Source organism: Amblyomma maculatum, chromosome 1, assembly GCF_055883805.1.
Source record: "Amblyomma maculatum isolate TAMU_Amacu chromosome 1, ASM5588380v1, whole genome shotgun sequence".
Lineage (NCBI taxonomy): Eukaryota > Metazoa > Arthropoda > Arachnida > Ixodida > Ixodidae > Amblyomma > Amblyomma maculatum.
Genome location: NC_139344.1, coordinates 216,778,810 through 216,803,008, shown reverse-complemented (window position 1 = coordinate 216,803,008; position 24,199 = coordinate 216,778,810). Strand labels below are relative to the sequence as shown.

General features: G+C 46.9%; 1 protein-coding gene across 1 annotated transcript in view; it reads left to right on the top strand.

Annotated features, from left to right (window-relative positions):
- LOC146205613 (uncharacterized) overlaps window positions 1–24,199 on the top strand; it is a 113,530-nt gene that overhangs the window by 63,032 nt on the left and 26,299 nt on the right. Inside the window, exons 4-11 of the mRNA XM_084590300.1 lie at window positions 3,470–3,574; window positions 5,545–6,495; window positions 11,095–11,934; window positions 11,968–12,176; window positions 12,778–12,940; window positions 13,629–13,826; window positions 14,924–15,050; window positions 17,469–17,560. Coding sequence (XP_084446426.1) covers window positions 3,470–3,574; window positions 5,545–6,495; window positions 11,095–11,934; window positions 11,968–12,176; window positions 12,778–12,940; window positions 13,629–13,826; window positions 14,924–15,050; window positions 17,469–17,560 — 2,685 coding nt within the window. The remainder of the gene's footprint in view (window positions 1–3,469; window positions 3,575–5,544; window positions 6,496–11,094; window positions 11,935–11,967; window positions 12,177–12,777; window positions 12,941–13,628; window positions 13,827–14,923; window positions 15,051–17,468; window positions 17,561–24,199) is intronic.

Sequence of the window (24,199 nt, the reverse complement as noted above, 5' to 3'; positions counted from 1 at the left end):
GACAAGCGCTCAGTTTTATATTTATTTATACAATTTTAAACAATATAATGCAACATTTTTATAGCCCGTAATATTTATGACGTACTGAGGATTTATGAGAGGGTTTTTCATAAAAATCGAAGATGATATTTTATATAAAACGGTATGGGGGGGGGGGGGGGGGGTAAATTGTCCCTCTCTTTTGCTGTTGTCAAATTTTGGGCGATTTTGATGCGTTGTGCAGAACATACCTAGCCATCTAGAGTTCCAAATTTTTTGCGAAATAATTAACATAACCCGCACAAGAGCGAGAAAAAGTTTTAGTGCAAACAACATAAGCCATCGTGCCAATGTGTGAGGTTGAAAGGGCAGATTTTTGCAGCGAGCCGTTCCTGAATGAAAGTTAACGATTTTTTTACGAAATCCGCTGCAACAACAAAACAAGTTACTGGTAGTTTTTTAAAAGTAAAAGTTGCATAGAATGAATGAGTGAAAATTAATAAATGACAAAATGTTAGTGCGGTAGCAGCAGCCTCCAAACTTGCAACTTCTTGAAATGGCAAAGACGGTGTTTTCCACCCCTAGTAATTATACGATTTTTTACGCCACACCTTGTAAAACTAAGGTTGATTCCTTTGTATCGAGATATTTGCCCACCATAATATATAAGAATTTTACTGGAAACAAAAAAATGGTAATGAGACCTCGAAGCGCGCGCGCGCGCGCGTGTGTGTGTGTGTGTGTGTGTGTGTGTGTGTGTGTGTGTGTGTGTGTGTGTGTGTGTGTGCGCGCGCGTGCGTGTGTGTGTATGTGCGTGCGTGCGTGCGTGCGTGTGTGTGTGTGTGTGTGTGTGTGTGTGTGTGTGTGTGCGTGCGTGCGTGTGTGCGTGTGTGCGTGCGTGCGTGTGTGCGTGCGTGCGTGTGTGTGTGTGTGTGTGTGTGTGTGTGTGTGTGTGTGTGTGTGTGTGTGTGTGTGTGTGTGTGTGTGTGTGTGTGTGTGTGTGTGTGTGTGTGTGTGTGTGTGTGTGTGTGTGTGTGTGTGTGTGTGTGTGTGTGTGTGTGTGTGTGTGTGTGTGTGTGTGTGTGTGTGTGTGTGTGTGTGTGTGTGTGTGTGTGTGTGTGTGTGTGTGTGTGTGTGTGTGTGTGTGTGTGTGTGTGTGTGTGTGTGTGTGATGATTACAGTAGTAATTCAAGTCGGGCTTCTTTCATTCATGTATCATAACGGGCCCCTCATTTATCCTTTCTGCTTATAGACCAACACCGTGTTTACAATGGGGGCGCTCACGGCACTGCAGCCGACTGGGGGGCAAACGTAGGGTTTGCGTCCATAAAAAAATACATGTAACCGAAAGATTCCAAAGCAGTATTCTCAGTTCGCAGTGCCCCTGTGATGGCGTTATTCGGTGCGAGTAACCATGAACATCCCAGAACAGATCGTGAAAGTATGAAATCTTATTACCGAGGCGAAATATTTTTAAAACACCGCGAAACGTATGGGGGTGCGAGTTGGGAGGGTGACCCATAGAAACACACGTAAATAGAATTCCGCAACGTTTTTCTCGTTTCGCAGAGCACCAGAAGTGGTGGCCGGTCATTAAATGTTGGCCAGCGCTTTGAAGAAGTGTGTGACAAAGTATATATATATGCTGCGTCATTTCGGAGGCAATCTTCTTTTAAAACACCTCGTTGTCTAGAATCCGAGTTCACCGATCTGTGACGAAGCACGATGCGGTGGCGCTTCTATCGCCAGCGTGGGCCGACTGGGGGTGAAATATAGACTTAGCGCCCATAGGAATACATAGAAGCGAAATATTTCAAAACAGTTTTCTAATTTCATGGGTCATCCGTGATGTCATTATTCGGTACAGAGCAACCATGAACGCCCTGGAATAGATCGTGGAAGTGTGAAATCTCATTATCAATTCGAATTATTTTTAAAACACCGCGAAATGTACGGAGGTGCGAGCTGAGAGGGCGACAGATAGAAATACACGTAAACACAACTTACCGCAACATTTTGCTCGGTTCAGCAGCGTTGAACCTTTCTCATTTTTTAGTGAACGTCTTGTACGTACGACGCCTCGACGTCATGTTGCATGACACACTACATTTTCTTGCAAGTAATGGAAGTCTGACGACTTGCGGGACCGCTCAAACTGACCGCGCACAGTTGCAGATGACCATGCATCACCTGCGTTGTCGCTAGCAGAGGCTCCGGAGCTGGAGGCGGCCGCGGTGGGTATCTACAGCTGCTCTGTCGTCTGCTGCAATGCGCGAATCTCGTTCTTATGGCGTTTGACAACTGCTTTTTAAATGTAATTCTGTCTAGGATGTATCACTGGAGCGACAGTATTATCAACCTTATTTACCCTATGCGGCAGCATATCAGACTGCAAGCAAAACTGCGCGATTCGCTACACCCAGCTTGCCTTTTGGCTGTGTCTGGATTCATAACACAGGTTATTCGGGGAGTTTTAAAAGTAGACTGCCTTCGTAATGACGCACCATACTTTATAACGCACTTCTTCAAAGCGCTGGTCAACGTTTAACGACCGGCCACCACTTCTGATGCTCTGCGAAATGCGAAAAATGTTCCGGTAAGTTGTGTTTACATGTATTTCTACGGGTCGTCCTCCCAACTCGCACCCACACATGTTTCGCAGCATTTTAAAAATACTTCGCCTCGGTAATGAGATTTCATATTTCGACGATCTGTTCTAGGATGTTCATAGTTGCTTCGTACCGAATAACGACATCACAGGTGCCCCGTGAAATGAGAAAACTGCTTTGGAATATTTCGATTCCATGTATTCCTATGGACGGGAACCCCCCCCCCCCCCCTTTTTTTTTCCCCCAGTCGGCTGCGGCGCCGCGAGCGTCCCCTTTGTTTGTAAACACAGTGTTGGTCTAAAGCTTGCGAGGGTGTCGGTTCTAGCAGTCTTCAATATTTACACAGCTTCCGCCCTCCCCTGTCGATCACGTTGTACGTGAAACTCACGGTAACACAGGACGTTCCACGTCCACCGCTATGGATGACGGCGGCGCTAGTGAACACTCTCAAGGTTCGGTTACAGATATTAATACCCAAGAAAGTAGAAGAGTGGACAACCGTCGATGGAGCTCAATTGGTAAGAGCAACAGACGCGATATTCGACAGTCGTGGGCTCGGTTGCCACCATCGGCGCATTGTTTTTTCTTCTACTTTGTATTTAATTGTCTTTCTCTCTAAGATAACTACAGCACTAATTCAAGTCAATAGCAAAGGAAATAAGAGGCAAAAAAAAACGTCTCCAGCGTTTTGCTTGGCCTCGCCAACAGTGGGATTCTTTCATTCATATATGCATATATATAGTGTAACTTTCTTCTAGGAAGTTCGTTAGCAATGGAAATAATACTAAGATGCCCCCTGCGACACGGTAAATTCCATTGCAATATCAAATGGTATGTGTCCACATAACGATTTTGCTTCACCTTATATCCTCACACCACAGACTGGTTCGACAGCAGCCTGCTTAGCAATCTGCCGGCACCATGATACAGCAGCGAAGGCAATATTCGGCAAGATGAGCTCGGCTGAAAAGGAACGATATGTATCGGTAAGGAGTAAAAGTCATTTCTACGCGCACTTAGTAGCGCATTTGCCGCCGTTTTAATAAATAGCGTTAAATGCCTTTGCAGAATTTATGCAGGGATATAAAAGAAAAGAGGGGGGGGGGGGGGGGGCTTCCTTGCCCTAACCTCTATATCTGGTTGCATTACTGCTATAGCCGAATTCAACACTAGAATGAAGAGGCATTTGCCTTTCGAATTATGACTTCCAGCTGATGGCGGCCATCGACTGGCATCAGGTCATTGTTAGTCCGGTTAGCACATGGTTAATTCATTTGCTCCCACCAGCCCTGCGATGCCAGGATAGCTGGTGCCGGTTGTAACGCCTCACGGGGACATTACAACGGTCAGACGCTCTGAATTCCTCCTATGAGGGACACTTGCCACTTTGCCCTTTGGTTGCATCTGTCTATACAGTTTCTCGTTATTTTCCGGCGAGCAGGTGCGGCTTAAAACTTGGATTTAACGTGAGCCCGCCTCAACTAAAGGGGGGACAAACGTAACCGCCTACGGAAGGGCGGAATGGAGTGTAATTTTGTAGCGAGAGCTACACTGAGGTAGGTTTTCAAGACCTCGGGTGGCCGCAGCTATACCGTGAAGAGGCGTAGCTACGATCTCCTAAAAAGGAAAAAAAAAAAATTAGCCTGTCATGACATATGAATTCACGTTACCCCTATGCCACGGGCAGGAGCTGCCAACTCGGGCCGCTCCTTTCATATGGGAGGGTGATATCAGAATCAGCTTGCCAGAACTGTTTGCATTCTCGTTACCGACACGCAGGCACGTCCATACAGCTTGGTTGAAGCGGGACTTTATATGCGGGATACCCTTTAAGGATGAGCTTAAGTATCCCCAATAATGTAGCACCTTACGCTAATAGGGCTTGATAGGGGAACAACGTTCAGAAATTATGCCTGTACTGTTTTCACTTTAGATCTTCGGCGCTGACAAATGTTCCAGTTTTTTTTTTTGCCTCGTTCCCCCTACTGTAATGCCCACGAGGGCGATATGTAGGTACTTGAATAAATAAATAAATAAATAAATAAATAAATAAATAAATAAATAAATAAATAAATAAATAAATAAATCAATAAATAAATAAATAAATAAAATAATGTAGCAGACAAAAGAAGCTTCCGCCGTTGCTTTGCAACTCAACTAGGGTAAACCAGAGCTAAACCACAACTAATTATCAACAGAAACAGCGCGCTAAAAACAGGACAGAGAAAGAATACAACACATAGACACAACGCTGGCTAACAACTGAAGGTTTATTGCATTAAATACCAACTGGCCAAATAAATGATGTACCAACTGGCCCAGCAACTTTCTGTAAAACACAACTAATGTTTTCTTTACAGCCTGCTATTACCTTCAGAATAACTTTCTTATTCAACCCCCACGTTTTAAGAACTTTTTCGGCCGTCACTTGCTTTTTCGATAGCAGTTACATTAAATTCGAACTAGAGCTGTCGCACAACAAAGTGCCGATGTGTGCAGGAAAAAGACGTAGTTTCGTTCTGAACATATTCATTGAAAGCCTGCGCACATGGTATGGTTCTGTATTTATTTAAACGTACTGCTAGCCTCGTATTTGAGGCCATTGCAGGAAAGGGGCACAATATACATTTTAACAAACAAAGTTCAAATAGGCGCGGAAGGTACACAAAATCAGCTATTTATTTAAGTATTGACGTATTGTATTTATGTATTGACGGACGTGGGGTACAATCTGGGCTTATTCGCGAGAATAATAATCTGAGGTATCTCCGAACTATTGCACTTGCCTCGGTGTCGCTCACTTAAGTAAAACGTAGCTCGGGTCAAATTTGAGTGCTCGCGTATATATCCTGTTCGGGAGTTGTCGATAGCACATGCATTACAACTTTGCCGCGGACAACAAATCGGCGTAGTCGACTTTTCTCGGTATTTACGCTGGCGTACTGCACGCTTCCAGAGGAGGATATCCCTGCTCCTGTCTCCAACCTCCTCGGCGCGTGACTACCGCTGCTTCTATCGGGACACGCTGTTCAAAGTACTGCTATTCATCCGGCGCCATTTGGAAGGCGGCCCCGAACTGCTCCTCAGCCACGGCGTGTTCAACTCCCTGGTTGCGTGCTGCCAGCGCTGCCGGAGCGACCCGTCCGTCGTGGGGCCCCTGTTCCACCTGTGCGCGTGCCTGATGCACGACAAGGCCGACTACAGCAAGTACGTCTACCGCGACATGGTAGAGGCCTTCATGGGCTCCGGCGGCCTCGAGCTCGCTCTCGGCACACTCGGTAACGAGACGGATTCGTGCGAATTCCAGAGTCGCTGCTCGGCGCTGTTACCGCTGCTGCTTGTGACAGAAGTCGAGGAAGGCCGCCGCTGGGTGCGCGAGCACTTGGACGACCTCGTGAAGCCATTCCGCGAGTTCAGCTTTAAGAAAGACATGTTAGCTTACTCAACCGACGGGGAACGCATCAAGACCAACGTCATGTGGGAGCGCTTCAGCGAAACCTTCGGCCAGCTCTACTTGGAGGCTCGCGGCAAGGTGCTGAACAGCGGTTGTCCCGTAGGGAATCAGCACGAAAGCAATTTCGTGCCGCTCCTGGGCACTGCAGTCAAACGCAAGAGCCCACCCATCAAGAGCTGCAAGCCAGTGGTCAAGAAGACCCCATTGCGCCCTCGCGCAATCCCAGCTATGCTGCAAGTGACGTTCAATGAAGACTCTCGCATCCCAAACAAGGTGCGCAGGCCCCAGCAGTACGTGCAGAGGCCCGAGCCAAAAGTAACCGACACGAAACCCATGAATGTCCTGGAGGTGATGTCTCGAGCGCCCACAGTGGCCCCACAGGCACCAGCCCTTCAGGGCTACGCGAACGCATTGAAAACCAATCTACCCGAGCCAGAACCTTCCTGTCTTGTGGTAAGTCGTTTTCCTTCGCGTCGTATCAAAGCGATTTTCAGACTTGTTGGAGTGAGGAAAAAAAAAGAAAAAAAGAACGAAGGAAGTAACTGGCAGGGAAGAATTTTCGAAACGAAATATTCTTTATTCTCGGTGCCATTTTCAAAACCCATCGCCGCCGCATCACGAAACTTCGCAGTAGGCGACCAGTGCACTTTTAGAGTGCAAGCTCGGTGCGCAACTTCGGATTTCGTTGGCCGTCGCGCAAACGACCTTGACCTTTGTCATCAAATCCCTTCCTCTCCCTTGCGGAGTGGTTCAAGTATCTTCAAAGAGCTGTGACATATATACCGCACCTTTCCTTTCCTATAAACCAATTTACAAATTAAGTGTATGTGTCCACCGAAGTGATAGATATATGGCACTTTCCACTCCCCAAAAACGAACTCAAACAAAAAATATACGAACGATCGTGGAATGTAAAGGCGGTGTTCAAGGCGCTATTACTCTACTCATAAGGCGGAGCTTGAGAATAAAACCGTCAAATAATGTATAACCTCGCTAAAGCATGAAAAATGATGCTTAATAGTGCTTTTCTTTAAATAGTTACGTTCAAGCCATGCTAACCCCTACATTGTTCTGTAGGGTTTAACGCCTCAAAGCGACATCGACTGCGACAGATGCTGTAGTGGAGGTCTCCGGAAATTTCGATCGCCAGGAGACCTACACGCGTACTGGCATTGCTTCCGCCCCATGGCAATGCAGCTTCCGCCGATGGGATCACGCCCGAGTCCTCCAAATCAGAAGTCGAGCGCCCTATACTCGGGGACACTTTTTCTTGAAAATAGAGCCAAAGCTACAGAGCCAAAACGCACCATCTTCCTACACAGCTGAATATAGTCCCTAGTTACATGAGTAGTTTCCGCAAAAACAAATTGAAATCATAGCGCTAGTTATTTGCGGTATATTTTTTTTATAACAGAACTGATTTTCCGAAATGAAGCTGTTATGCCTAAAACACTTGTCTTGGTTCCACCAGGTTTTCTTCTGTGATGTCTGTGGCGGGTTTTAGAGACGCCCCGACCTTGCAGACAAGATGGCGACTGCAGCCTGTTTGGGTCGTTTCGGTTCTGGTTCGTTCACTCCGCTACGACTTGAAGCGTTTTCACCAGACAAGATTCGAGTCAAGTTCAAGAGAGGCTGGCGGTCGAAGCACACGAAAAAAATGATTTGCAACGTCTATGCAGGCCGAAAGCCGCGCGGTCGAACTACATGGCGGAGCGACACGTTTGAAGGCCCCGCCTTCCTACCTTTGTGCCCATTGCCAAGAAAATGTGTCCCTGAGTATAGTCACTGAGCCATCGGGGAAAGGGGGGGATTGTTGCACATTTGGGTACACAACGGAAGTTCTATCACTTCGGACACCTGCGACGTCTCCACGCGCCCAATATGCCAGTATGCACTCACACGCACAGCTGCGTCAGCAGGAGTATACTTATAGTGGACACATGCATGCTCTCAGACTTGTGCACGTGTGCGCACACGATCAGCACGTTTTAATGTCAACGTATCTGCTGCTGCGTTGTGTGAGAGCTCTTGCAGCAACCCTGTCACCTCGAAGTTCAGAATAGTTATGGAGGGAAAGCATCCTCCCATTTTCAGGATGTGAAGCAAAGGACGGTTCATACATATGGCCCACAATCAACTTTACGTGCCACAAACAGGTGCAAAAACATTTTGAGGCGAAAGCCTTTAATGACCCATACTTTCGTCGACAAAAGCTGTCCGCGCGAGCGGCGCACCTGGTTGGTCGACAGAGAAGGACGTCACCAGCCGCCAAATTCGAAACGACCAACCATAAGTCTCATCTTGTCTAGCGTTCCTGCCATCTGCAATCTCACACTTGAACGCGCGCCAAGGAACGCCACGCGAAAGGAGCGATGATGTACCGTCCAAACGCACACTTGTCGGAGAAAGTGTGACAGCTACTGCATCTTTCCTTTCCTGTAAACTAATTATAATTATATGTAGCACTACAACGAACGCCGATAAAAGGCAAGCAATAAGAGGCAAATGATAGGAAACGAAGAGCAGGCTTTCGTCATTCCCCTCTTAAGAGACACCTAAGAGACCCTCTAATTTTCGACATTCCATTGCCTTTCTTTGTTTTTCAACTTAAACTCCGATGTTCTGTTACAACGCCGAAACAGTAGAGGCACGTGCAATTTAAATTCCTCGCTGCCGTTTGTTAGCTTTTTGTTTCCGGGCTATTTTTGAACCCTCGGGAGACGTTACCGTAGTCTACATTCGTACTTATGCGTTATGCACACCAGTCATAAACGCATCGAGGTGGTGAGGTACGCCAATTGGTACATAGGTGGTCTTGGTTTCACTTCCCGCAGCTTCAGTAGCGCTATTTGCTTTCACCTGCAACGCAACTTCGGTGGCCATGAGGATACGGACAGTGCACCTAAAGTAGAACGGAGTCACGCGATCTACAAACTTTGACGGGAGCGGCGGCCGAATTGGACAAAACAGCACGCCAACGGGCTCTATCGGCAGATGCGCATAGAGAGCGAGGGGTCGCCAGCTCATTCGGCAGGGCCACATCGATATGGATGCCCGCCTTGTTGTCGGCCCGAGCGATGGCGCGCTGCTGCGGCGACTCCGTGGCGCTGTTCGACGGTGTGGCCCTTTACGCTTCATCATTATTGTCACCAGTCTCACTACGTTAGCGGCTTGGTTCGCTCTTCCCTCAGCGGCGAGTTTATTACAATGGCCTATCTGGCTGGTCTGGCCCACCTGTCGACGACTAATGACAAATAAAGTGTTTCCACGGATGAGTTGGCTTTCTCGTCAAGATGGGACTCAACTGAGCAGTCGCGATTGTTTGCGGTGGTCTCCCTTGGCGCGTGGCTGATGTGATTGGCATCAGCGGGAGATTCATGCTTTATTATTTAATATTTCCGTTTACATAAAAAGGAACTACTCCAAGCTGTATTCTTGTTTTGTTTTCGTCACCATGTGCCTCGTTTCACACTGCCTATAATCAAAATATAACCGATCGCTGACGAAGGCCGTGTTTTCGATTAGTTTTTGTTTAACTTTGTTTCTTCCGTGTGATAAAGCTAACTTGCGGCGCTTAAGGGGCTTCAATTATCTCATTTGCTTTTTATAAAAAGGACATCGCAGCCAATACACGCATGCTATATTTTTATGCTTTCCCTCGAGCCAAGCGAAAATTCGACCATAAATTTCCAGTCGATCTACGGGTGTTTACGCTCTGTAGCACAAAATTCGCCGCCTATTCAAGCGCCAGCCACGGCAGTCACGCATATCGAAACTGATGGCATTCGTTACGAAGCAGAAAGTGACATGCCTAGTATCGTCGCCTTATCGCCGCAGCGTGGTATCGCCGGCGAAAAGGTGGACATCACAACACTAGATGGGCAAGCCGGATATGCCGACGCACTATCGCTCTCCGCTGTGCATCCCCTGATAGAGCGCACTGCGAAGTAGTTTGGCCACTGCTCGTGTCCTCTGTTTTACTTTTGGTGCACCTGTGCTATGTAAACTTTTATAGGTATGTTCACGGTATAATTGCACCACCTTCTTTCTCTCTTTCTTTCTTGCCAGCTTTCTTGCTTTCTTCCTTTCTTTCCATTGTTTTCTTTATTTCCTTTTCCTGTCTTTCTTCCTTCCTGTCTTCTGCTGAAAGGGAAGAACTTGGAGTCTTGAAACCGACACCGGGAGTATTTCACGGAGCTTTTACGATGCACTAATTCGTTACCTTTCAGCCATAAAATATTTATGCTGTTAACTTCCAGTCAACAACAAAAACTAGAAATCTTCCTCAGTGCTTTCCTCACTTTCGCTAAATGTTGGCTTCTTTCATATTTTTATCATAGCGAGCCCCTCATTTTCCTACACTTGTTCGCTCAGTAGAAAGATGGGTATAGTTTTATACTCTCAGTGCTTCTGTTGTATTCTCTCTTTGTCCGCACAGTGGGTATGCCAAGTATTTTATGCCGCATCGACTCTTATTCTATTGATAACAGATTTACGCGCCGCCGTCACTAATGTGTCGACAAATGATCACAAGTTTGAAAATGAAACTTCAGCCGAAGCTTTCACTCTGCAAGCCCTATGCTATAGCTTACTCCTCTTTCCTCTCCAGCTCTGAACAAGTTACTCTAAGCAAAAACATGGATACCCTAACATTTGAATCCATGCGAGCATTTTAAAAACCCTGCATATTCAGGTACCCAAAGAAGCTTATAGAACACGACAGCCTTAAAGTTTTTTTGTTGTTGTTTTTTTTTTTCGTTTCTCAGGGCCATATATACTGTCAATGAGCAGTGGTGCTTGCAAGTAGCACAGCGAAGTGCAGATGACGTCCCTGTGAACGGTGCCGCACGATTAGACTAATAAGAAATTGGGCGCTTTTGTCTTGGTGTTCTGAAAGCTTTTGTGGGAACCTCAAGTCGTGCTTTTTGGGGCGCAAAATAGAATTTATTGTCAAACACGAACATTTGTTAAGGTGTTAATATTGCGCTCCTAAATATACAGCGGCCTTAGGCACTACAAAACATCATATTGTCTCTCTTTTTTTAATACCAGGAAGAAGCCCTGCAGCCTAAGTTCGAGTTCACCACGGAAAGGTTGGTAAGCCCACAAAAGACGCGCGACCAATCTTTCCCAGTGGACGCTGATAAGTCATCCACTGAAGACCACTGTTCATCTCAGCCGTGCTCAAAATCCGCCAGCGTCGAAAACTGCTCCGTCCGCCGTGTACGAAGTGACCCTAATCTGAGCAGCTCTAAAGAAAAGACGGAATCCAAACTCAAGCTGGTGAGCCCCGAGCCGAACGTCTTGAAAAAACCAGTGATAACCGAGAGTTCTGAACTGTGTCTGGTGAACGGGACAGCTCAGTCTCCTCCGATTCCTATGGAAGTGGAAACTATCTCCGATGTCCCGTACCAACGAGCACCAAGCGCCGACGACACCCTTTTTATGGTGGAAGAAAATGAACACGAAGTACGGAGCTCTGAAGAAAGTAAAAGTAACAGCAGCGATTCTGACCATGCGGATCGATGGGCAATCCCTGGCCAGAGTAAACATAAGCTGTGCTGCAAGAAGCTGCACTACTTGCAGGAGCATCTGTTCCGTCAAATTCAGTGCTGTCGAAAAAGCGAGCAGACAGGTGACGTGGACACCGCAACGGCAACATTGCTCCTCGCAGAAACAATGCTGAAGTCCATGAACTCTCTGCTGCTGAAGCCAATTTACAAGGCCAATTGCAGTTTAGACCCTCGTGTACAGGCGCAGCCTCTGTACACCTTGGATATCGAAACCTTGGATTCCGAAACCAAAGAGGCATCTGCTATGGAAAAAGAAGAGGAGACAGAGGAGGCAGAAGAGACAGAAAAGACTGAAGAGGCAGAAGAGACGGAAGAGACCGTGCCGAAGAACGAGTTAGAGAGCGATCCAAAGGACGGAGCTTGGTCAGGCAACTTCGCCTCCGTAGCTAGCAGGGAAATCGCGTACGACGAGAAAGCAAACCTGAGCTGCGTTTGGCTGTCGGAGAACCAGCGCTGGAAGAGTGTCTTCGCCGATGTGGCCAACGCACCGCTCAACTCGCTGGGCGCAGTCAACGGGTTCTTCTACAGCGAGAACAAAAAGAACTTCCTCACCGCATTACGGTAAAGCTAGATCGCGTATTTGCAGCTCTGAACACCAGGGTCGCCATTCCGTATGAGGTAGGGAGGAAGGGAGGGAGGGGGGGGGGGGGGGGGGGGGTCGACGTCGTGTTAACTGTCTCTTCGTGAGGCGCTTTTGTTCTCCCCTGACGCTTTTTCCAACTCGGCCTCAGAACCTTTTTTTGAAACAAGTTAGTCCGTGAAAAACTGGCATCTTTCGTTCCCGCCTGGAGAATTGACTAACTAGGGCCGGTTGATTAGTATAGTCATTTTCTCGAGATTTGTGGAGTGCGTACTTGTTTGGCGCGTCGGCTAATGTCTTTGTCCAAAATACGCACACAAGTTACGCAGTCACCATCGCCAGGGCTGAGCGACAGCGGCGGCAGCTTGCGGGGGTTGTGACAACTGTTCAGGTTGGTCAGTTGCGGTAACGCCAGCAAACTGTAAGAGCGGTGGCACATGCCGCGATGTGTCATCAAGCGCATTTAGATGTGCAGAGGGTTCAGGCGCCAATCAGAAAAATCATTTCGCGTTTGTGAGCGGAGCTACTCGAGGAGGTGAGATGGAGTGTTGGCTTGCTACACTAAGTTGTTTCTACTTGCAGGTGCTGTGACGGTATGTCTGTTCACCCAGGCATTGCAAAGAGCGGCAGAGAAGTGATGGTAAAGAAAGTGAGACTTCACTGGGGCGATTGCCAATCCATCATTGAAAACGTTCGCAACTTCAAAAAGAACGACTTTTTTCACGGAAATATTAACGAATTCCACGTACGTACATGCAGGCTCTACGTCTTAATTCACTATTAATTTGATTCACCTGGACTCGTCCTTACCTGCGACACTATCCGCTTGAATCTGTGTAATGCTGCAGTGAGCCGTGCTTGGAAGTGACTTTTTGAAACATTATTAAATGTTTTTTTTTTTTTTTTTATCGCGTTACTGCTAAACCACACGTCAGTGTGTTTTACACGGGGCGTTTTGTTTTGTTTTTTGTTTGTTTACCAGAAGCTGAAAATTGCACTTAATTTGTGGAAATTCCTTCTCTACAGCTCCTCAATAAAAGTGATCAGTAGAGGTGTAATTGCGCGAATGTGCGATAGAATGGTACGAATGCATAATTTTACTCTGGTTTGAGATACGTGCCTTTCGTCGTCCCGTGAAGAGGCATGCAGTATGGGGCGGGTCTCAACGCCGAAGTGACTTATGAGGCTGGCGCTTGTGAGCGCTCACTGACACGATTCGCCTGTGACGAACGAAACGTGATATTTTGACTACCACTCGGCTCCCCGTCGCGTTGCGCTGGTGAAGGGGCAAAAAGCAATTTTCTCTCTTTCAACCAGGGTCGACTTTACTAGCTCTAACCTCAGTTTTATATGCTTTTTCTCTGCTCTACCGGTCGAATCTGTTATTACAAACGCATGCGCGTACGGGTGCTCATAATACCGCTTTGGTCCAGGTGACATGGAAAAAATCGTCCTCGTGTGTCTACGTGCTCTGGCACCCACAAGACCGCAACCTGGATCAGTACATGTTTATGCTTCGCGAGCGCAAGCTTTCCCTCATGAAGTGGGGCAGAATGGCAATGGCCCAACTGTTAGACGCCCTTGCCTTCATCCACTCGAGGCAGCACCCCGTCATCCACGGTCGTCTCAAGGTAAGCTCCACATACACTCGCAATTTTTACTCCGGTGTTAGGTGAAATGGCTTCTCAATGGATGCCAACGCTAAACTAGACTTCATCTCTACTTCATCATTCTGCATTGCCTCATATAGGGGGGTAACAGGTTTCAAGCCTGGTATCACCAGGAGCCAACTTTTTTTCTCGGGGTTACAAGCATCCCCTGACTAGGTGTTCGGCTTACCAGGAGAGGAAACGCTTGGGAAAGGTGCAGCACGGCTGACTAAGCCGCTTCACCTACTGCTCAGTGGTTTTTCCGCCGGCGAACAAATTGAATTCAGGTTGCATGCTAACATCAGTAACGACTTTTATAAGCAGAGGACAAATTGGTGCATGGGATGCATGGGTAAAAATTAGGCTTTGCTTGATATTTTTGATAGGCTCTCAATATTTTCGCCGAAGTACTGATATCTGCTTTTGCCATAGCAACGACGGATATCAGTAGACAAGCTTGATGCAGTTTCTCTCAATATCAACTGAGGCGTGCCAGCGGCGCCCATTTTTTACGCCCCATACCGATTACGTGTATTGCGACAAAGAACACCAAACACGAAAATAGAAAGAGAGGATGGCGGCATTTCGGGCAAGCTTCTTTTTTCTAACGGCAGTGAAAAGCACTTCTCCCGACAAACGTACGTTGCTTCATGTGCTCCGACCGCGTACCGTGGGTTGTAAGCCATATTGAGCGCTGCAAAACAGGAGTAGCATGCTGCTGTGTGATGCCAATTACTGATGCTTCTCAAGTTCACGTGTACAGTCTTTGCCGAAAATATACAGCCCAAGAAGTTTGCTTCAAAGGCCTGTAACGAGGCTCCTGGAGAAAGGTAAATAGATTTTCCCTCATCTGCGAGGTTGACAATGGTGGAAATGAGTCCTGTGACGTAGAAGCAAACCCCTCTGGCTGTATACTTTTGACAAAGACTGTATATATACCTAGGTGTAATTCACACGATGAGCACTTTTACAGCAAAATAGGAGTTACTGCACCTGTGGCAAACGGGAGCCTTTGATGCGTCATAACGCCTTAGAGTGTTTCCTCATTTATTTTCTCTCTTTTTATTTTTTTCATACAGCCTTCAAACATACTAATTTCACCTAAAGGAAACATACTGCTCACAGACCTGCTGCCGCGAGACGTGCTGCCAAGTGTTCCCTGCGGTCTTATCGAGACCAGCTTGGACGGACCGCCAAAAATGCAGAGTGCGTAACAAGGTTTTCCCTTTTCTTGCCTGTCTTAACTTGTGGCTGTTCTTGGACGATTTCTGAGAACTCCGCAGCCCCTTTTAAAGTCCGTGATTTCGCGGCGCAACAGGTACATTATTTTTCTTATTCCTAGCATTTTCTTATTTCTACCGCTTGCTTAACCTGTATATTTGTCCTTATTTTTGTCTTTTCCGCATTGAGCCAATGGCCTGGCTTGCAGTATCATGCAATAAGGGAGTAATTACACTCACTGATATCCACCCAAGTGCAGCCATACGGTTACAAAGGAAAGCTATACAGCTTTCTCAGAAACTTCGTAGTCAGAGAAAAATTCGTCCTGGTCCGGCGATCGAACCCGGGACTACCGAATTTCCGGGGCAGTCGCTCTACCAACTGAGCTAACCAGGATGGCCAGCAGATGGCTGCGCTTGGGCGGATGGCAATGAGTAATTACTCCCTTATTACAAATCTATTCGACAATGGGGGATTACCCTAAATATTCGACCGATATCATGCAATAAGTCAGCAAATAAATGTTATTTTGGTTTACTTTGATTTGCTTTATGGGATTTAAGTCAGACTATAATGGGTGCCGTATATGGAGGGCTGCGGATATTTTCGACCACCTGGAGTTCATCATAACACGCACTGACATCACACAGAACAGGCGCCTTGCTTTTCGCATCCGCCGAAACACGGCAACCGCCGCTAGGGTCCAACTTATGTGCTCAGTGCTCAGCTGTCTAGCGCCATAACCGCTGAACCACAACGCGGCAGCGTAAAAGACGAATGTTCAAGGCAGTGTCAAAAATAATGTATGGAATGCCGCGTTTAAAACGTGCACAGAGAGGCAGAAGCGCAGTTGATCGTACGGTATAATCATCGTCAGTTTAGTAATTTTTTTCGGAGTGTACCGGCAGCTCCCAAAAAGCGTGCAATCAATACATGAGCACCTTGTACATTTCGCTGATATCTTACTCAAAAACTGACCGCGCGCAGTAACTGGCACGCTTCGTCAGTATTGTGAATTCCGCCGAAAAACAAATCCGTAAAAGGCGTACAGGCTTCGCAACATGCATTTTTTCAGGCCGCATCACAACTTAGATGGCATTCTGGCCCGATAATCCTTCTTTGCACGATACTCAGGAACATCTTGTGTGTGTATTTTTGTGTGTATGTGCGTGTGTGTTTGTAAGTGTGCGTGTGTGTGTGTGTGTGCGTATGTGTGCGTGTGTGTGTGTGTGTGTGTGTGTGTGTGTGTGTGTGTGTGTGTGTGTGTGTGTGTGTGTGTGTGTGTGTGTGTGTGTGTGTGTGTGTGTGTGTGTGTGTGTGTGTGTGTGTGTGTGTGTGTGTGTGTGTGTGTGTGTGTGTGTGTGTGTGTGTGTGTGTGTGTGTGTGTGTGTGTGTGTGTGTGTGTGTGTGTGTGTGTGTGTGTGCGTGTGTGTGTGTGTGTGTGTGTGTGTGTGTGTGTGTGTGCGTGCGTGCGTGGCGTGTGTGTGTAATATGCGGCGCAGACCAAAAATTACGCAAACGTCATCGTTTCTGGGCGCGTCTATTCCACTCACGCTCGATCCTATCTTGGCTGCCACAACAGAAAAGAGCCTGCGAAAACTGATTTGGCTATATCCTTTAAGCCAACTTAGGGTGTTGGCCTGGACCATCCTTTTACCATGTCGCGAGTTTAAATAGGGAATTACTTTCGGACGTCATCACTATAGGCCCCCTTGCGGCAGGGCGGGAAGCTGTTATTTAGGCTCATTCCCGAGCAGCCTATACAACTCCTCACCGTCCTCTCTTTGATGAGCGTCAGTTGTGCCATACTTGTTTATACTGAGCCATTGAAAAAAAAAATAAGGACTTCAGTGACTGATCTGCCTGTCGATGCGAGTGGTCAGGAACAAGCATGCGGAAGAGTATACAACCAAAGGCATAGCAACTGACGCATGGTTAAAATATTATGGCGTTCCTAGTGTTATGTAGTGTGCGCTCCTGTAGCTAGCTCTGTGCAGCGTATCCAGAGAGAGAGAGAGACAGAGAGAGAAAGCGAAAGCCTTTAAAACGAAGAGGTTACCTATCGTCGCCAATGATTGTTTTAAAATTCCTTTTAATTGAAGGGGCACGTAAATCAGTGTTTCACGGGCATCTCTTTATTTCGTTCTCCACAATAATTACCCATGACTGGTCGCAGGCTGATTATTGTTAAGCTAATAGTTATACTCAGCGCGCAATTCGTATTGTCATCACTGGCTTTTTACCTACATATCACTTTATTTGCACAGATTTTGCAGCCCTTCCGCGTGAACGCTTAGACGACGTGCTGAAACTCCGCTTCAGCTATTCATAGATTCACAAGTGTCAAAATGCTTGCGTGCTCATTACAGGAGATGAAGAACGCTGGTTATGATTTTCTTTCAGTCACGGACGTGAGCTGGCGCCCGAGAGAACTCATCGTAGCCGAGACAGAAGAGTTCGCTGCTTCCATCTTCACGACAGCGTCAGACATGCAGGTTGGAGCTCTAGAGTTTTCTCTCCGCATTACTGATGTTGCCCGAAATTCTTGGACGGTGGCAGGCTCAAACAACTTACCGTAAATTTTATTACACAATTCGGGGGCTATACATATTTGCACTTTTATATTCTGTGGACTATTTAAGGGCGCGGAAAGTGGAGCGTACCTTTTAAAATGGCTCATATAATGTGATGTACCGCCCAACATCCTCCTCACTGTGACAAAGTTTCCTGGACTGCAAGCCTTTCAGTGTGCTTGCTTTATCCTCGCGCAGCTCATCGGTTTATGCGCGCCTCTGTTGGCGCTTACCGGCATCATGAACTCGGATAGTATGGCCCGACTTGTCCTTGAGATAACAGTAATGTACGAGGCCCCCCATAAGCGTCTGACTTCCATGACGCATGTACGATCAGGAACAAAAGATCACGGGACATGGCTTCGAAATATAAAGCTTATCTCTCATAGCCAGAGTCGCTTTGGAACGTTAAATCCCATGAACCATTTGTTACGCGTATTCATTATGTCTGTATGCTTTATATCGGTTTCATGTACCTAACTGCACACCTGTCTTTTTTTTGTGTGTGTGTGTGTGTGTGTGTGTGTGTGTGTGTGTGTGTGTGTGTGTGTGTGTGTGTGTGTGTGTGTGTGTGTGTGTGCGTGTGCGTGTGCGTGTGCGTGTGCGTGTGCGTGTGCGTGTGCGTGTGCGTGTGCGTGTGCGTGTGCGCATCTCACACATCTTTGTCCAGGACTATGCATTGGCAGCATTGCCCCGCAAGCAGATACAGTGAAGCCTGGCAGTCAGTTTTGAAAGTACGTTCGGGTGGTTTGTTGCCGCCGTTCAGAATGGTCGATGGTCGTGGTTGCGATTTTTTTTTTTCTGGGGCTCCCTGCGAATTTCTTTCAGTGACAGCAAGACTGCTGTTGTGAAGGAGACGGCGCGTTCATAAAATTTCAGCCAGCTGGAAAGCCTATGGTGCCTCGATGGTCTCATCAAGGCAACCTATCAGAACCTCCGCAGGCGGGCGCCAAATTGCCAGTTACTTTGTGGAGCGCAGAATCACTAAGTTTCTTCCACCTACTCATTAATTCCTCCATCTGTCTAATCCACTGTGCGTTGCGGTGCACGTACTTGCGTTTGCGCGCGTGCGTGTTGTGTGCATGCGCGCGTATTGTACGTACATGTGTCATGCGCGTATGTGTGTGCTGTGCGTGTATTGTGCGCGCGTGCGTGCGCAGGCTCGTCTTTTCATGTAAACTGGCCTCTACATTTCAAGTGTCTTTTATATGAGCGTAATGCAATGTCGCACCTCTGTTCGATGCCAACTTTTGTCACCCGCCTCAGCGTCACGCCGGTACCGCCAACACTGCATTTTTAGACTTCAGTAATTTTTTATTTTGTAGCGAAAGCTACACTAGGCTTGTCACTGGCGCACTTCGGGGAAGCGTCGCTATTCGCTACTGTGCACACGCTGTAACCGTGACACCTAGTTGCTGCGAGCCACAGAAGAAGAAAAAAGGACAATAAAGAGAGAAAGAAGAAGAAGAAGACGAAGAAGATGAAAAAGAAAAAGGAAAAGAAGAAGGAGAAGGTGCGTTGTGCACCAAATAGAAAACAAAATAGCTGCTGGACTTGTATTAAGATTTGTCAGCGCGTCAACATGGTATGTGGGCTATTTCGCCACGCTCACGCGCAGTGGCAGGAACGCGTCCAGGCCGAGCCATTGAGCACTCGTATGCTGCCGGCGGCCGGAAAACAGTACGTCCACGCTAGTACGTCTTCGCTACAATATAAGACAAGCGTCAGGCCGTGACGTCAGTGGAAATGCGACGGCGCTGGAAACAACAGTGACTCTCGTGGTGTAGGCAAACGCCCGAGCCGTCTGCATTGGATGTGCGGCGCTTGCGGTGTTTTCGAGAAAAATTCCCCATATTCCGGCAAGCTAAGGTGTCGCTGATTGCGCCGCGATACGCAAAAAGAAGAAAAAAAAAAACGACTCCTGTTTTCACAACTTTCTGCGGTCGGATAGAGATGAAAGCGAAAAGCAGCGGCCGTGGAGAGCAAGTAGACCATTCGGAGACTGATCATCTTGACGGCTACAGTGCGTTGCACTTCTAGTGCTTCTAGCTACATTTAAACTTGAATTTGTGGTTCGTAACGGCTGTGGTCCCCCTTCGATTGTCCGACGAATAGCTCAAGGACAAGCGCCTTCAGCTCATGAACCTTTTGTTGTACTCTCCACGTAAGGAGTTTAGACGCGATATTCCTTGCGCATATGATATCTTAAGCCGAACGGCGAGAGGTCGCGAGGAAGCGAGTAAACGTCATTATACAATCGCGACAAAGACAAGCAGTATTATTTCTCAGATTATCTGACTTTTCTTATACTGAAGAAAGTTCAGAACCTGACGAACACACAAATATCCTTACACCATAGTTTGTGATCAAGCAGGATAAGTTTTATTTGGTTTATGGGGTTTAATCCCAAACAGCTTGTTTAGAGGAAGTATTCAGAGATAAGGGTAGATGGAGAATACCTCAATAATCTGCAATTTGCTGATGACATTGCCTTGCTAAGCAACTCTGGGGATGAACTGCAAATAATGATTGATGACCTAGACAGGAAAAGTAGAAAGGTAGGCTTGAAAATCAATATGCAGAAGACTAAGGTAATGTTCAACAGCCTCGGGAAGGAACGGCAGTTTACATTAGGTAGCGAAATACTGGAAGTAGTAGGCGGATATGTCTACTTAGGACAGGTAGTAACCGCAGAACCGGACCATGAAAAGGAAATAACAAGAAGAATAAGATTGGGATGGAGCGCATTTGGCAAGCACTCGCAGACTATGACTAGCAGCTTACCGGTATCGCTCAAGAGGAAAGTATGCAATAGTTGCATCTTGCCTGTACTCACCTATGGGGCTGAAACGTGGAGGCTAACCAAGAGAGTTCTACTTAAGTTGAGGACAACCCAGAGGGCTATGGAACGAAAAATAGTATGGGTAACATTAAGAGATAGAAAGCGTGCAGAGTGGGTCAGAGAAATAACTCAAGTTACCGACATTCTAGTAGAAATTAAGAAGAAGAAATGGACATGGGCAGGACATGTAGTGCGAAGATAGGATAACCGATGGTCGCTGAGGGCAACAAACTGGATTCCAAGGGAAGGAAAGCGTAGCAGGGGGCGGCAGAAAGTTAGGTGGGCGGATGAGATTAAGAAGTTCGCAGGGGTCAAGTGGATTCAGCTAGCACAGAACCGGGTTAAGTGGAGAAATATGGGAGAGGCCTTCGCCCTGCAGTGGGTATAATCAGACTGATGATGATGATGATGATGATGATGATGATGATGATGATGATGATGATGATGACCGTTCCAAAGCGACTCAGGATGTGAGAAACGCCGTTGTAGAGGGTTCCGGAAATGTCGACAGCTTGGGGTTCCTTAACGTGCACTGACATCGCACAGCACACGGGCGCCTTGATTTTCGCCTGCATTGAAAGGGGCCGCCGTGGCGGGAATCCGAACCTCAGCATTTGTCCAGTTCCTTTGTCCATGCACAACTAAGCAGTGCAGCATTTATGAGAAGATGTTCCAACTAGCCCAGTCCCAGGCACTTCTTATCCGATCCCGCACCCTTGGACACAGCAATCGAGCGCCCTAACCACAGCGCCACCATAGCGGGGCATGCAGGGCAATTATGGCATATAAATATCGTATAGGGAGCTTAAATTAAGTTCAAAAGGAAATCGGCTATGTGGGTTGCAAAATAAGCATAATCGAGATGACGCTCACTTGAATAAAAATTTTCCAAGTGTAATAATATATTAGTTATATAATAATATATAATAATTTTCGTTGCAAGCTTGTACAAAATGTTTACATTAGCGCTCAAGCACCTCTCCTCTATATCGGAGAGAGTAGAATGACAGCATTCTTACGAACTTCCATGCATGCATTAACCTGTGAATGACTAGTGCCTCAAACGTCTGTTTCATCGAGCAGAATAAAACAAGTTTATTTCATTTATTAACCTTAAAGGCCCCTTTCGGGGTATTACATAAGGGGTGGGGTAAATAAACATCGAATGTTACACTTTTCAGATATTTTCACATGATATACACATTTCAATGTTGGCGTTGAAGGATGATGGGCAGGTGATGGCAGCGACAGAGTGGGATAGGTCGTTCCAGTCTGACGCGGCTCGTGGAAAAAAGGAAGAGGTTACGGTACGGGCACGTGCACGAGAGATTTGAAGTGGGTGGCCGGTGCGATGGGTTTGGTTCTTGGCGTAGTGAGCTGTAATAGAATTTGTGGAAAAGAGAAAGTGTGGCGGTGCGGCGACGGCAATAAAGACTTCGTAAATTAGACTGCGATTTCAAGGATGATACACTGACTTCGTACGAATACTGGGAGTGAATGAAACGAGCTGCGCGATTTTGGATGGTTTCAAGTACATCGATGAGGTATCTTTGATTGGGGCTCCAAATAGGGGACGCATATTCAAGTTTAGGTCTGACCAGTGTGTTGTTGGCGCGTAATCTTACATCTGTAGATGCATGACGTAAATTACGCTTGAAAAATCCTAGGGTATTATTAGCAGAAGAAATTATGTTAGTAACGTGTTCGTGCCAAGATAAGCCATGGCTTAAACTGATACCCAGGTATTTATATGAGTGGATGAGGGCTATTGCAGTATTAGCAAGCCTGTAAGACAAAGAGAACGGTTGATGTTTACGGTGAAACGAAACAAGTTTGCATTTGTTTGGGTTAAGGGTCATTAGCCAATCATCGCACTATTTTTCAACGCGGTTAAGATCGTCCTGAAGGGCATTTTTGTCAGAGATGTTTTTTTATTGAGCGGTAGATCACGCAGTCGTCAGCAAATAGACGTATATTACATGAGAGCAGCTCTGGTAAGTCATTTATATATATGTACAGAAGAGAAGAGGGCCTAGGACAGAGCCCTGGGGTACGCCTGAGGTTACGGGGACGGAATTAGAAGACTGGTTATTAATAAAAACTGTTTGGGAGCGATACGCAAGGAATTATTGGATCCATTTTAACACGTTAGGGTGCAGGTTCAATTGTGAAAGTTTGAGCAGTAAAGTTTGGCACCAACTAGGCGAAGTTAAATAACTGAAACACCGAGTTCTTATATTCAAAGAAACTGTATGACTTAAGCTGCCAGGGATAATCTACGTCTTTACTGAAGGTAAGGTGTTTGGAGAAGCAGAAAGCCCACCAAAGGTTCGTCATCTGAAAACAATATGCTTCCATTCATTCATGGCGTCATCCTCCTTAATTCTTGCATGCTATAGCAAACAGCCTGGGAGTTAAGAGTGTAGACGACAAGTATTTCTTATGCCTCACATTTTCTCGTTTCATTTAACTTAATCGGTCACTGCACAGTCGGTCAGCGTATCCGCGCTGTTGCTAGCACAGAGAAGGAAGTTGATACAGCGCTCTGCCTGGTAATTGCAACCGGGAAATAGGCTGAAAAACAACTCTGCAGGCAAAATAGAAGCATTTCTTAGCGCAAGTGACACGTACCATTCGCGCGAAGGCAGTGTCGCTTGGCGCATATGCACCTGCGTTTTTCCCTGTACTCCCTCCCCCCTCTTACCCTCTCTGTCGCTGTAGGGAGCCTACATGTTTCGAGCGCCGCGGCACAACATGTAGGCTCCCTATGTCGCTGCCGATCGCAGCGCCACCTATGTTTACAAACATGACGCTTCGCTGTTTTGGTGTTCCAAAATGTTCAGAGTGCTGCATCTCCTCAAACCAAACCCCCTCCCCGTTTCTTTTGGTCTTTTTCCCGCCCATTGTTTTTTCAGCCTGTGGCATATAACCCCCCCCCCCCCCCCTCCCTATACTTCTGGTTAAGCCACTGTTCCAAAAAACATCAGTTCTTTGGAAAGTAGCAAGGAAGAAAGCAAGGAAGAAAGCAGCAAAGAATGAATTATTTCCACCATGAGCGAGACCGAATCTTCAGTCCGGTGCTAAACGGATAGGTGAAATGCGAAAGCACCCGTGTACTTTTATTTCAGCGTTCGTTGATCAACTCGTATAAATAATCCGGAGTCCTTCGCTGCCAAGTGCTTCATCGTCACGAAAGGTTCCGTTATTGGAATGCTGGATACAAACTGCAGCGTCCCTGTATCGGTAGACAACCGAAATTTAATGATCACGACGCTGAGTTCACTGTAAAGTAAGCTCATATACTCTACAAATTGTCTGGAAGAAATATAGATGTCGCCACTGCCGGTCGCAAGCAAGTTTCTTGTTTGCGTATTCCCAACACACCCTTAGAAGACAGGAGAGGATGGGGGAGGAGGCGGATTGTACACCTACTTTGTTTTTCTTAAGGCGCCCCCTCAATTCGTAGCAATTGTTTTTACACACTACGGGGAATTTTGTTTAATAGCGCCGGAAGGCCAGCATACGCGCGAAGAGATACATCGTCCACAGCTAGCTCGTGGCGGAAGAAACCAGGACTTCCACACGAACGAAAGTATACCGTAAATACGACGGCTGCCCTGGCTTCAAAGTGTGAGGGCCAAGGCCGCCAGGACTCAAGCATAGGAAGCGCGCCGCAGGACGGTGGCGCCGCGTTATGATACCCACCAGAACCCTGTGGC